The sequence below is a fragment of the Echinops telfairi genome, unplaced genomic scaffold (assembly GCF_000313985.2).
Source record: "Echinops telfairi isolate 266 unplaced genomic scaffold, ASM31398v2 ScPeMD7_7409;HRSCAF=8447, whole genome shotgun sequence".
Lineage (NCBI taxonomy): Eukaryota > Metazoa > Chordata > Mammalia > Afrosoricida > Tenrecidae > Echinops > Echinops telfairi.
Window position 1 is genome coordinate 9,585,368 of NW_022111309.1, and position 12,930 is coordinate 9,598,297.

A 12,930-nucleotide genomic window follows, 5' to 3' on the forward strand; every position below is an offset into this window, starting at 1 on the left:
CTGTAGACTTGGAAGAGGAATTCAGCATTATGTTAACCTCAAGATATATGAAACCTGCAGATTCAAATCTGAATATGTACCCTAGAAAAATTGAAGTATTAAAATGTCTCATTTTCCTCATTAAAAAAAAAAATCTCATTGTCTTCAAGTCGATTCTGATTCATAGCTACCTGATGTGAGGGGGAGAAGGAGAAGCTACACGTTTACCAACTACGTAAAATATGAAATACTCATACTTAGTTATAATAAAAATGGAGGAGACCTATAAATATCAACATGACAATCTTTGGAAGAATAAACATGTTATATAATCATTTATATAACTCTTAAAACAAAAGATTTTATGAGCTGTGTACACTTTTTAAATGTCAACATTTTTCTATGCAAAGTCGTGAGTAGGATAATAGGAAAAAGGGGTAAAACAGAATTCTATTTTAATTAATAAACCTTCTGTCAATACTATGAACCTTCTCTTCCCAGAAAGACATGTACAAGAAAAAAATGCACACAAAATGCTGCTTTAATTTCAAGGTAAATCCTATTGATACATCTAGGTTAAGAAGAACAGGAGTAAAAACTGAAAAATCTACCTTTATGTTTCTCAACTTTTCTACGACAAGTCACTTTAACTGTCTCAGGTTACTTCTACTCCTAACAATTGGCATTTGAACAATTGTAAATCGTTTACACCATGCAAACAGTACCCAGGAATTCACACATCAGAGGGAAAAATAATTACAGCAAAGACTAGATAACCATTTCACCCGAAACCTACTTATTAAGAATCTGAGAAGGCAATAAAGATTATACAAATGACAGGTTGTTTTCTCCTCAGACAAGAACAGAGTAAAAACCTGTGTAAATCACCAAGCTCTGAATAACAGTTCTATGTGGACAGCTCTCAATAACAAAGATACAATCAACTATCTCAAGAATAATACTTACATCCATTTAGAACCCCGAGGATAGTGGGGCTACTTTGACAGGGGTTCGTTCTTTAAGCCCTCCCAGTCTCATCTTTCATGCTATAATCTTTAAGATGACTGACAATATTTTCAGCAATATCCAAGTTGTAATAAGTTTGAAAAAGCCTGGTTAATCAATTATCTCTATAATATATGTGGAATATATAAATATCCGCAGTGTCATGGGAAGTAAGGTGCCTAAAGCAGGGCATGAAAAGAAATAAGTAGATAAGCACCCTCAACTTTCCAGGATCATTTTCTGCAGCTTTCTTCAGAATAGCCAAAGCTCACTGTGGTACACACAGTGCTAAAGGAATTGGATCTCGGTGCACAATCTTGGCACTGACATTCTCTGCTGCAGGGGCTGGTCCTATGTGCTGCAGGATTTTAACAGCCCCAGTCCTGGTCTGTACCCACTAGATGCCAGCAGCACCCTACCTCCCAACGCGACACCAAAACTCTCTGCAGGCATTGCCACATGTTTCTGTGGCACAAATAGCTTACACTTACAAAGTACTGCCGTAGAAATACCGTTTCCTTTTCAGTAAGAGGTAACACCAAAATCTACCTTTACTCTTATTTTTTAAAAGATGGATCAGTGAGATTCTCTACTAGATCCTTCAGCAGAATGGCGTGCCACTTGTTAATCAGATTCCTGGGCATCACCCAAAAACCATTATACCCACTTTTCCAAGCAAAAGACCTGGCAATATGTTTAACTAGACTATGTTCAGAGTGTAAGTACTTGGGGAGGGGGGGGGAATGCAAGGGAAGTGGATCGTATACAAGTTACTAGCCATATACTGCACCTCCACTTGAAAATCAAATCTTTCTCTAAATTGAAGAAATGCTTTAATTACTAAGATTTTCGGGGCCCACTGCACTGAAGGATTTCCCCACCCTGACCCACCTGTGGCACTCCTCTGGTGACTGCAACCTTCTGTCCCACTGTACACCACCTGGAGCGCAGCGGGTTACATTGCTGCTGCTGCTGCGCGAGACAAGGTCAGCAGTTGAAAACCACCAGCTGGCTTTCTGCTCTCCAGAGACTATAGTATCAGGAACACAGTGTCACCGATGACTCTGAATCAACTAAGATAGTGGTGGGTTTGGTTGGTTTTTATTGGGGGGTGAGCTTTTTTTTTCTTTCTTATTTCCCCCAACACCACATAATCCTTACAATATATCAGGTGTGGGGGGCATTTAAAAGAAAAATTCTCCCAAGAGGTTGTGATGCAAAGGCCTCTTGGGAACCAAGTTTAGAACCACCCTCACCAAACACATCAACAAAAGCAAAGAAAAAGCTCACGAACTGATAGCAAGTCCAAAATGCGTGTATAGCAATGGAAGGAATCAAACGTTCAAGGTCAAGCATCCTCTTAGATCTCTAGTACTTCCCATCCACCTACTACCAACTCCCACCAGAGGAATCACTTTTTGATGGCATTTAGGATGCAGACTCACTCAACACTGGGTTTCTGGCATAACCTATGCTATTCAGATGCACTGATTTCCAGTTTGAGCGTCTTTAAAAGGGCAGTCCTTAAAGGCCTAAACTCCAAATCCACTGCCATTGAGTCACTTTTGACTCACAACAACCCTACATCGACTTTCTAAGGATGTAAATCTTGGAGAGCAGATGGCCCGATCCTTCTCCCAAGAAAGGGCTGGTGGGTTTATACAGTCAAACTTACGGTTAGCAGTCCAGTGCTTAGCAGACAGGGCCACAGAGCTCCTTAAAAGAAACCTAGTACAGAATTTCTAGATTTTTATTGTACGCTTCAGTCTTCTATATACTTCCCACTACCCACCTCATTCAATAACTTCAATAAGCCCTGGTGACACAGTGGTTACACAGTGGGCTGTTAACCCCAAGGTAAGCAGTTCGAAACCACCGACAGCTCCAAGGGGAAAAAGAGGCAGCTTTTTACTCCCATAAACAGTCTTGGAAATCCACAAGGGCAGCTCTAATCTGCTCTACAGGGTCGCAAGAGTTGGAATCAACCCCATGGCAAAGAATTTTTTTTGAGAATGATGTAATAAACACTATCAATCTTGGAGCCAAATTGCTAATGGCTATTTTACAACTTCATCTTTTTCCCAAGAAGCTGGTGAATTTGAACCACCAACCAGCAATTACTAAAACGGTCTGCTTAAATAATATATCCAATGGATTTACAAGTTCCAGATTCATCATGGGCATCAGAATTATTAGCTACTGTTCTGTTGTTTCCAAAACATTCAACTTTTGTTTTCATTTTAGCAATCTCATGCATCTCATCTACTGACTAATAAACCCAAGTCACTGCCATCCAGTTGGTAGGGTTCGAGACTGTAAATCATTATGGAAGCAGATAGCCTCATCTTTCTCCCTCAGGGAGACTTGGGGTTGAACCTCCAACCCTAAGGCTACCAATCTATTGCTTCATCGAGCAAAATTACAAGTACAACCAGCATAAATAACTTAAGAAGTATTAACTTATTAGCCCTGGTTAAGCACGTAACCAACAATGAAAATACAAGGGCATGGGCATACAAGACTGCTGTAATTGGCTCACCAAAGAACTGAGGTGATCCAGGGACAGACAGTGTACATACCTATTGGATAAGAGAACTTGTAAAAGTACATCTGTGAAGTGTATTTCAGCCATCCTGGCCTTCATACTAAATAATAAAAACTATTAGGACTCTTCAACAGTAAATGGCACAAATTAAGCTCTCTATGAATGCAAATTTTACTTTGGTATTTTCCTTTTCTCTTTTTAAATCATTTTATCAGGGGCTCATACAACTCTTATCACAACCCATACATACATCCGTTGTGTCAAGCACATATGTACATTTGTTACCATCATTCTCAAAACAATTTCTACTTGAGCCCAGCTCATTCTACTTGAGTATCAGCTCATTTTTCCCCACCCACCCTCCCTCCTTCACCACCTCTTGATAATTTATAAGTCCTTTTTCCTCATGTCTAACACTGACTGATGTCTCCCTTCACCCACTTTTCTGTTGTCTGTCCCCCAGGGAGGGAGGTTATATGCAGTTCATTCTTATCGGTTTCCCTTTTCTCCCCCACCTTCCCCTTACCCTCCGATTTATTGGTCCTGAGGGGTTTATCTGTCCTGCATTCCCTGTTTCCAGCTCTGATCTATACCAGTGTACACCCTCAATCTAGCTGGATTTTTAAGGTAGAATTAGGATTCATGACAGTGGGAGGGGAGGAAGTATTAAAGAACTAGAGGAAAGTCGTATGTTTCATTGGTGCTATACTGCACCCTGACTGGCTCGTCTCCTCCCCCACTTTGGTATTTTTCTATGAATTTTTCTTAACACTTAAAGTTTCCTTTATGATAAAATCATAGTCCATTCTTATTTTCAAAGCATGCTGGTTACAATTCACAAACTCCACAAATGAGTGAAGATAACCAAAAATACACATCTCTAGAGATTACAAGGAGGTAACTCCCCACACCGCAAAAAAAAAAAAATGGAATTTTCCCCCCAAAGCTGTGTATTTAAATTATTTTTACAAAACAACCTTATCGCCTTCAAAGTACTCTCCATTACACTTAATACATTTAGCAAATCTGTGATTCCATTCTTGGAAACATTTTTAAACTCATGTTTGGATGGCTGGCAGCACCTCCCTGGTTTTTTCTTCACCTCTTCTATTTCATCAAATCACTGTCCTTCACCCCCTTACAGAAGGGCCGTGGGTAGGAGATGAGCCAGTCAGCACACAGTGCAGCAACCGCCCCCTCCACTATCATGATCCCAATTCTACTTTACAAATCTGGCTAGACCACAGGGTGTACACTAGTACAGATTGGAACCGGAAACACAGGGAATTCAAGAGAGATGATCCCTTCAGGACCAGTGGTGAGAGTGGCGACACTGGAGGGTGGAGGGAAGTTGGGGTGGAAAGGGGGAACCAATGATAAGGATCTACATATAACCTCCTCCCTGGAGGACAGACAACAGAAAAGTGGGTGAAGGGAGACGTCGAACAGTCTAAGACATGACAAAATAATAATGTATAAACTATCAAGGGTTCACGAGGGAGGGGGGTTCGAGGAGGGTAGGGGGAAAAGGAAGAGCTGATACCAAGGGCTTAAGTGAAGAACAAATATTTTGAGAATGATGAGGGCAACAAATGTACAAATGTGCTTGACACAACTGATGTATGGATTATGATACGAGTTGTATGAGCCCCCAATAAAATGACTTAAAAAAAAAAAATCACTGTCCTTTCACTGCCCTCTTCATTCTTGGAAACAAAAAAGGCGCACAGAGCAAGGTCAGGTGAGTAAAGTGCATGGGGCAAGAAGAGCCATGCTGTTTCTTGCCAAAAACTGGCACACTGAAATGGCTGCATACATGAGCAGGTATATTGTCTTGGTGGCAAAATCAGGCCTTTTTGGTCACACAGTATTATGCGATCTTTTCAGAACCTCTAAATAGAAAGCTTGATGAACAGTCTGACCTGGTGGAAAGAACTCCAAATGCACTATGAATTGACATTTTTGTCCATTTGGGAAGTTGTTGGAGGTCCAGAATGAGATTTGTCATCAATCGACATTTCAACTTTTGAAACGAGAAAACCACTCCTACACACTTGAGTTTTTCCCATAGCTCTGTCCTTGTAAGCTGTGTTCAATCAACATCACAACTGTTTCTGTGGCATTTTCCCCAAGCAGGAGACACATTTCACAGCTGTACGCTGTTCTCTTAAATCGGCCATCAGAAAAAGAAAGGTTCCAGCAAAACCGCTATTACAAAAAAACTCACTGTGACCAGAGAAAACCTTCCCAGGCAATGTGGAATACCATTGGGTGCACTCAAGAGTTGCTCCTTGCTCTCCTAGTAGGAAAAATGCATACTACGAAAATCCAGTTCTGCCCAGAGGAATTCTGGGGCTTGGGGGGTATCCCAAGTATAGTCCTAATAAAGCTCTATACTCAATCAAATGTATAGTACTGGCTGAAGACTGATTACTAAAAGCAAGCGACAGCCAAGCAGTTCATTGGTCACAAATGCTTTTAGTGGTATCTAAGTATCACTGCACTTGCCACAGTGGGCATTCACCATTCAGACTTGTACACGCCAACAACCTAAGGGGAAATAAGACAGAAGTAACCCAGAGCAGCAATTACCAGAGGTACAGAAGGGAGGACGGACAAGGGGCATCGATCTATCCATTCAGAGTAAATGCCAAGGGGAGCTTTGTCTCTTAGAGGATGTTCCAATCCAGGAACGAGTCAATCATATGCTCCCCATCAAAAGGCTGCCTTACAAATGAGAAAACTCCAACACTAAATACCTCCCTGGACTGGTCCTGAAATAAGGGAAATTTAAACACATTACCTGCCTACCTACACATCTACTGCAATGAGTCGAGTCAGATTCACACAGACCTTACAGTTTCTAAGGCTACTGATCCTCACAGAGACAGCCCCAATTTTCTTTCATGAAGCAGCCAGTGGGTTTGAACAGCCCACCTGATGGTTTAACAACCTACGACAAATGCAGTACAGATGGCAAAATAACCCATTAAAACTCAATCTAAAGCAAAATTAGGACTATGCTTAGGAGACTGCCTTAACCAAGGTTCTTAGCCAATGGTCCCTACTGTGAGATCACTGATAACAATTTCCTCAAACTATGGGGGTACACAAGACAAAATGTTTGAAGCAGAACCCAAAAGATGTTGCTGAAAGACCAAAAATGTGATCCTTACCCAAACATTTAAATAAATGACTACACTGAAATAAAACTTAGAGCAACTCTACTTTAATGGACTTTGTGCATCAGAGACCTCCATAAAGCATTTACTTTACAAAAGAAAGCTTCATCCCTCAGCTCATAAACTGCACACCAATGTAACCAAGCTTTTAGAAAAGTCTCTGCCCCCAATCTTGCATAATCACTTAAAATTTAAACTTTTTAAGGGAAAAGGTATTAATAATAAGGTTTCATCAGTGATAAAAAATACTGATTACAATAAAGATTGAGCATCTGATGCTTGATTTAATGTAGTTCTGGCTTCAACGAATAGCCTTGAAGTTCTACAGCAAGTAGCAATTTGTAATTTTGCTAAGGCATAAATAAATGTGAATTCAATGCTTTGTCGGGCAAATAGCAACCACTGCCGGAGGTCAACTAATGGTCACCTAGCATAAGTATGTCAGCAGTTATTTGTTTGTTTGTTGTTTATATGCATGATTTTTTTCCCCAAAGGTTCTTTCTTAAAGTGACTTCTCCCCATTAGGAAGTCTAAGATTTTCAGGGGGGGAAATAAAACAAGTTAAAAAATATATATTTGAGCTGATGTCTCAGACAAAAAGTTTACAGAGCAAAACAATCAAAAAAGAAACAGTCACTCCATTTTTACGCGAAGAACACATTTTCTGTATCAAACCATGTGGAAAACTGAGAGCATGGATAGAAATCACAGGTGGTGTAGGAAAGTCTCTGGAGAGTCAGTGTTTGCTGGAAGTGGGGGTGGGAGAAGGTTGAGGAGATGGCAGGCAATGAACTGCTTCTCCAGTGTGCACTTCAGTAAGGGTCAGCATGAAACTCTTGAGTCAACCTGTACATAATAATTAACTCTTCACAACTAAAATGCCTTGGCAAGGATTGATTGCTTGCCCATGTTCTGTGATTTGAAATCTCTAAAAAGGGCTCTATAATCTCCCAAGAACCAAACAGAAATTGAAGGTTGCAAGTTTGAGATCTAACAAACACTGGTTCTTTAAAAAGCCCACGGGTACCAAGACAACTGTGAATATTAGCATGATAACCATGCTAAATCATGAAGGTATGTTGAACTCCAATACCTGTACTGGCGAATGTGCTAAAATTTTAAAGCAATCATCAAAATCTAATCTCAGGGAATACTATTCTTATAGAAGATGCACTTGAAAGATCTAAATTGGTCATTACAGATAATTTCTCAAGACTTAAATTTTACACTACTGAAGTCACCAAAATGTTTAGGTATTCTATATCCAATACATATTTGAACATAAAATGAACACTTCATAAAACAAGCTATAAAATTCAGCTGTATTTCACCCAGTTTCCAAAAATCTAATATAATCTCACCAAGAAAACAAAACTATGTAGATTTGCAAAACTATATATTCCTATCAATTTTACCTGCACTTTATTCACAAAATTGAGACACGCCCAAGTAAACAATTCTACCAAACACTTGGCAGGTATACATCTCTTTTTAAGTGGCACTTTTTCACTCACTCCTGAACTGTGACATCCCCTTCATGACAGCTTAGTAACTACTCATTTCTGTTATTGCTGAAAATACTCGTAACAAAAATTCTTTTTTCAAGGTGATGTTGTTAAGATGCCAGTGAGAGTCAATTCCAACTCATAGTGACCCAATGTACAATAGAACACACTGCCCGGTCGAGTGCCATCCTCAAATGTTTATCGAGGTACAATAGACATTCATTCATTAACATAGCCTTCCCTGATTTTTCTGTATTTCTAATGCAAAGCTTCATTTTTAATTACTGTGAATGTTACATATGTGGCTTTCAAAAAACCAAGGATTATTTAGGAAGATAATGGGAAAGACAAAGACAATGGAAATTTCTACCAACGTTTTAAAGCCTCTAAGTTTTGTGTACACAAAAATTCTAAATCCTGCCTATTCGGCAAACCCACAGCCAAGTTTGGAGCCAGCTCAAGAGACCCTGTAATAGGGCAGACTGCCTAGAAAGGCTTTTCCAAGGTTAACATCTTAACTGCCTATTCTTCCTCCAGTGTAGTAGTAGCTGGTGGGTGGGTTCCAGCAACTCTTCACGAGGAGAGCTCCTTACCAGGACTGCTACTACATGAGTTTTTAGAATGGGGACTCTGAAAAAACATGTTTCCCAAGACTTGACCAAGTGATTCCACTATGAACCAACTTTTGCAAGTCACTCACTGTTCAGCAACTATTAAAGCTTGACAATTCCTTCTGATGCTTATTTACACTGTGCCTAAGGCTTTATTTACTCTATAATTTAAGTAGAGTTGTGAAAAAGCCTAACATATTTTCTACTCAACTATTCAAGGCTAGTCTCTAAAATACAAACCATTTATAACATACTGACCTGCATTTTTCTCCAGCAAAGGTTAACAGAGTACAATTATTACAAGTAAACATGGATGCAGGCAAGTTCAAATACTCTTCCCTTTGCTTTTGAGGCATGTGAAATAACGCTGTGAAGAGTTGTTTTAGTTAAAATTTTAAAATCCCGTTGACGAGAAATATTTTTCCTTTCTGGTCACAAAATCAGTTCACCAATAATTTTCACACGTGGCAGGAAAAAAAAACATTACTAGGCTATTCAAAAAGAAAGCGAAAAAATCTAATTATCGGCAAGTTATCTATTTGAAAAATATACTAATGCCTTTCACTTTTTTTTTTTTTTTTTTTTTTTACAAAAGCTGAACTCTTTGGAAACACATTCCCAGGTACTTTAAGTATGGTGGAAATGTAAAAGCAAAGGCGGAAAGAACTCGAGAGAAATCCGTCGGGAAAACAGCCGCCAACCGGAACGTCTAACGAACATTCCGGGCCTACTTCCCTCGCGCGATCAGGCTGACAAGCCCCGGCACCAAGCCCCGGCAGAGGAAGCCCCCGCCCCTCACCCCGCCCTCGCCGCGCACGCAGCGGGACGCCGCCGCGCTAGACTAGCTCCTCCCTCCAGCGAGCGCCTGACGTCACGGGGCGGACTTGCTCGAGACGCGCCGCCGTTGACCCAGCTGTTACCAAGTGCGCGCACAGCCAATCAGAGCTCGGCGCCAGCGCCGGCCGGCCTTTGAACTCGGCACGGCAACTTCCTGCTGTTTGGCGAGTACACAGTGCAATGCAGTATGTCTGTCAGCGCTGCGGCACAAAGGAACAGCCATTTTGTGACTGAGCTGGACCTGCACCAAGGTGCCAGGGGCTCACAAGAGCGGCTGCCTGCTCCAACTACCGAGCTGTCTTTTATTGCAATCCCAGAAAGTCAAAGAAGAGATGTGAAGGGAATAAAGAGGTTCTTGATATTTCAGGTTCTTACTCTCTTTAATTTTCAGTCTTCTCAAAACTACCACTTTTAAAGAATTGTCATAAAATGGCTGCCACGTAAACTGCCTATTCCAGTCTAAAAGCAACTACAAGTGCCATTTCTAAATAGCCTCAGCATTTTAGAATCACTGCTAAATGTATGATCAAAAAGCTGATGATTTTTGCCCACATCTCAGGTTATCAAAATAAATTTGGCTCAAACTTGTGGGTAGATTTCATAGTTTTTTTAAAAGTTCTTAAATTGCACGTTAGCATCCTAGAACACAGCAGTCTGGGCGGCCCATCCACATTCCTCGTTTCCATTCTTTAACACTCCTGATAACTCCAAACTGCAAGCTATTTAGATAATGTATGTGATAACATAGTTCTACAGCTAGCACCCTTCAACATACTTAGAAAACCTAGACACCAAATATTTAAGCCTTTTTGAAAGTAAACTTTAATCTTAAAAAACAAATTGCAACAACGGAATTGAGCACTGATTACAAGAATACAGACAACAAACTTACATAAACTAAGGACCGTGCTATTTCAAAAATTGTCCGTATTGTCAGGAGTTCCTAGACACTTGTGTCAAAGAAACTAGGTCCTGGTAGAGAAAGTAATAGGGCAGGAAAGAAAATACTAGTTTCCCATCACTTCATACCCTCACTAGAAATCACATTAATCTATTTTATTAAAACGCCATTAAAATCCTTCAGCTTGAACAATTTTGAAAGGAAGTGATGTCACAATTACATACATGTAGTAAAATAATTCAGGGTAACAGTAATTTAAAAGTAACTCCCTCTTCTTTTCATGGAATCTCTCCAAGTATTTTTGTACATTCCTCAGGTAGATGATTCAAAGTTTTAACTAACAAAACTTATTTTAAAGTATTTTAAAACTTATTTAAAAGCATGCTTCTTCTTCAGTTGTTAGCCCATTGCCAGGAGGCAAATATATGACATCTTCCACATATTTTCCAGGTGAGAGTAAAAGTATCAGAAGGGGGGACCAACTTGGCTTGACTGTAAATTAGAAAGCATAGTATCATCAGTGATGTGAACCACAAACCTTGCATAAGCCAAAACCCATGTGCGACTATGCAAATCATATACACAAGGGAATAAGAATTTCAGCTATTGAGTCTTTAATAATATGTGTAATATATCTGTGGGTTTCCTACTTCTTCTGATGATCCTAACTTTCCAGAAAAATTAGTTCACGATTAGTACAAAAGATTTCTGTCCTAAATATAACCTAAGTTATTAAATGAGCTCAGTTCAAAAGATAGCAGTCCAAAAAAACCAACAAGCAAAAGAACTTGGGAGCATATTTTTAAAAAGGTGAATTATTTTGAGATGTAATAAAATACAAAAATTCGACATTTGTAATAAACAAATCCCAGCCAAAATTTGCAAATTCACTAGTCTAACAGCAAAGTATTTTTGCTAGAGAACAATTTTAATGTAGAACTTGGTTTTTTAAAAAAAAAAAATCAATGAATCTTAATTAACTGAATGATTTTTAAAATTTTAACAATTTAGAAAAATATACATCAAGAAATGCACTCGTGTACCTTTAAAATTGGTATGCATGCATCAAGCAACAAAAACATCCTAGAGGTTTTTTTCACTAAAAAATTCCTTCAGCAAATATGAAGCAAATTCATAATTTGTACAAACATTTATAAGCTTCATACAATAAAGCATTCCAGACAACTGTCGAAATAAATCAGTAAATTTTAAAGCACCTACAACTAAGGATAAAATATATGCCAACCAGAAAGCATTACCAGAATATAATACAAAAACACACCTTAAAATACCTTAAAATGTAAAAACCCCATTGTAAACCTAATTACAATAACAAAAGCTAAACTTTAGTATATTAACAGTATTCCAAGATTTCTGTGATCATAAGCTTCATTCCATAAACACAGAAATTGTATCTATCAAGTAAAAGTTCTGGTAAATCATTATCAAAATATCTTAAAATGTCAAGAGTATCCAAAGAAACATAGTCAAGTGAAAATATAAACTGAGAGCCATCAGTCAAAGGGTCCTTTTTGCAATTTCAGTTTTAAATGTACATTTTTTCATTCATACAACTTTCTCAAACGTCGATTTACTATAATTTACTACCACAAGGCTGCTCTATGGCCTTCACTTACAAGTTTGGGTATCCTGATGCTTCAAAGAAAAATCTGCCTTGTATGTAAAATGGTGCAATGCAGCAATGGCTAAACCGACAAGGTCATTTTTCTGCAGCACCAAAAAATCTGAAAACTGAAGTTTATTGATAGTAAAAACTGTGATTCACAGGAAAGGTCCCTTCGACGAAAGGGACCTTACCTTTCGACTGCTGTTTAAGAGGCCTTAAGTCACAACTCAACTTTCATAAATTGCTACCAAAAAATTAGGGTGTGGCATATTGGCAATCTCAAGGTCATGCTTTAAAAAAACGAATCTAAATTAGTAAAATATTAAAAATAAAGCAGTCAGTAATCCCTGTCTGCTAAGGTAAACAATGTAAGCTGAGGTTTCCAAAAAAAGAAACAACAAAAAAGGAAGAAAGTTCATAGCTCATACCTCGATACATTGCTGTGTAGCGAACTGTCCTCCTCTTGGCTTTTGTCCTTATTTCTCATCATCTTTTAATTCTTAAATATTAAAGGGGAGGGGAGATCTGTTTGCTTTGAAGTCCTGTGCCCAGGTATTTACTGTCAAAAGTTGAAAGAAAGGTAAGGTCCCAGCTTCTACCGATGCTTTTTATTAACAGGAACAAAGTCCTGACGAGGTAACGAGTGTTATAATGCAACAACGGCAAGCACCAAAAGACCAAAATATTTCCATTTTTCCTTAAAAAAATAAAAGGGTGAGATAAACCGAGCAGGGGAAA

General features: G+C 38.9%; 1 protein-coding gene across 4 annotated transcripts in view; it reads right to left on the bottom strand.

The window, feature by feature from the left end:
• The window catches only part of CHD2 (chromodomain helicase DNA binding protein 2), a 151,576-nt gene that overhangs the window by 138,028 nt on the left and 618 nt on the right, over positions 1-12,930 (bottom strand). For 3 of the 4 annotated variants that reach the window (XM_045296517.1, XM_045296518.1, XM_045296516.1), the window contains exon 1: positions 9,086-9,355. In XM_045296517.1, coding sequence (XP_045152452.1) covers positions 9,086-9,183 — 98 coding nt within the window. In that variant the 5' untranslated portion in view covers positions 9,184-9,355. Of the gene's footprint in view, positions 1-9,085; positions 9,356-12,620; positions 12,752-12,930 lie in introns of those variants that run through there. The other variant, XM_004709862.3, reaches the window with a different exon arrangement.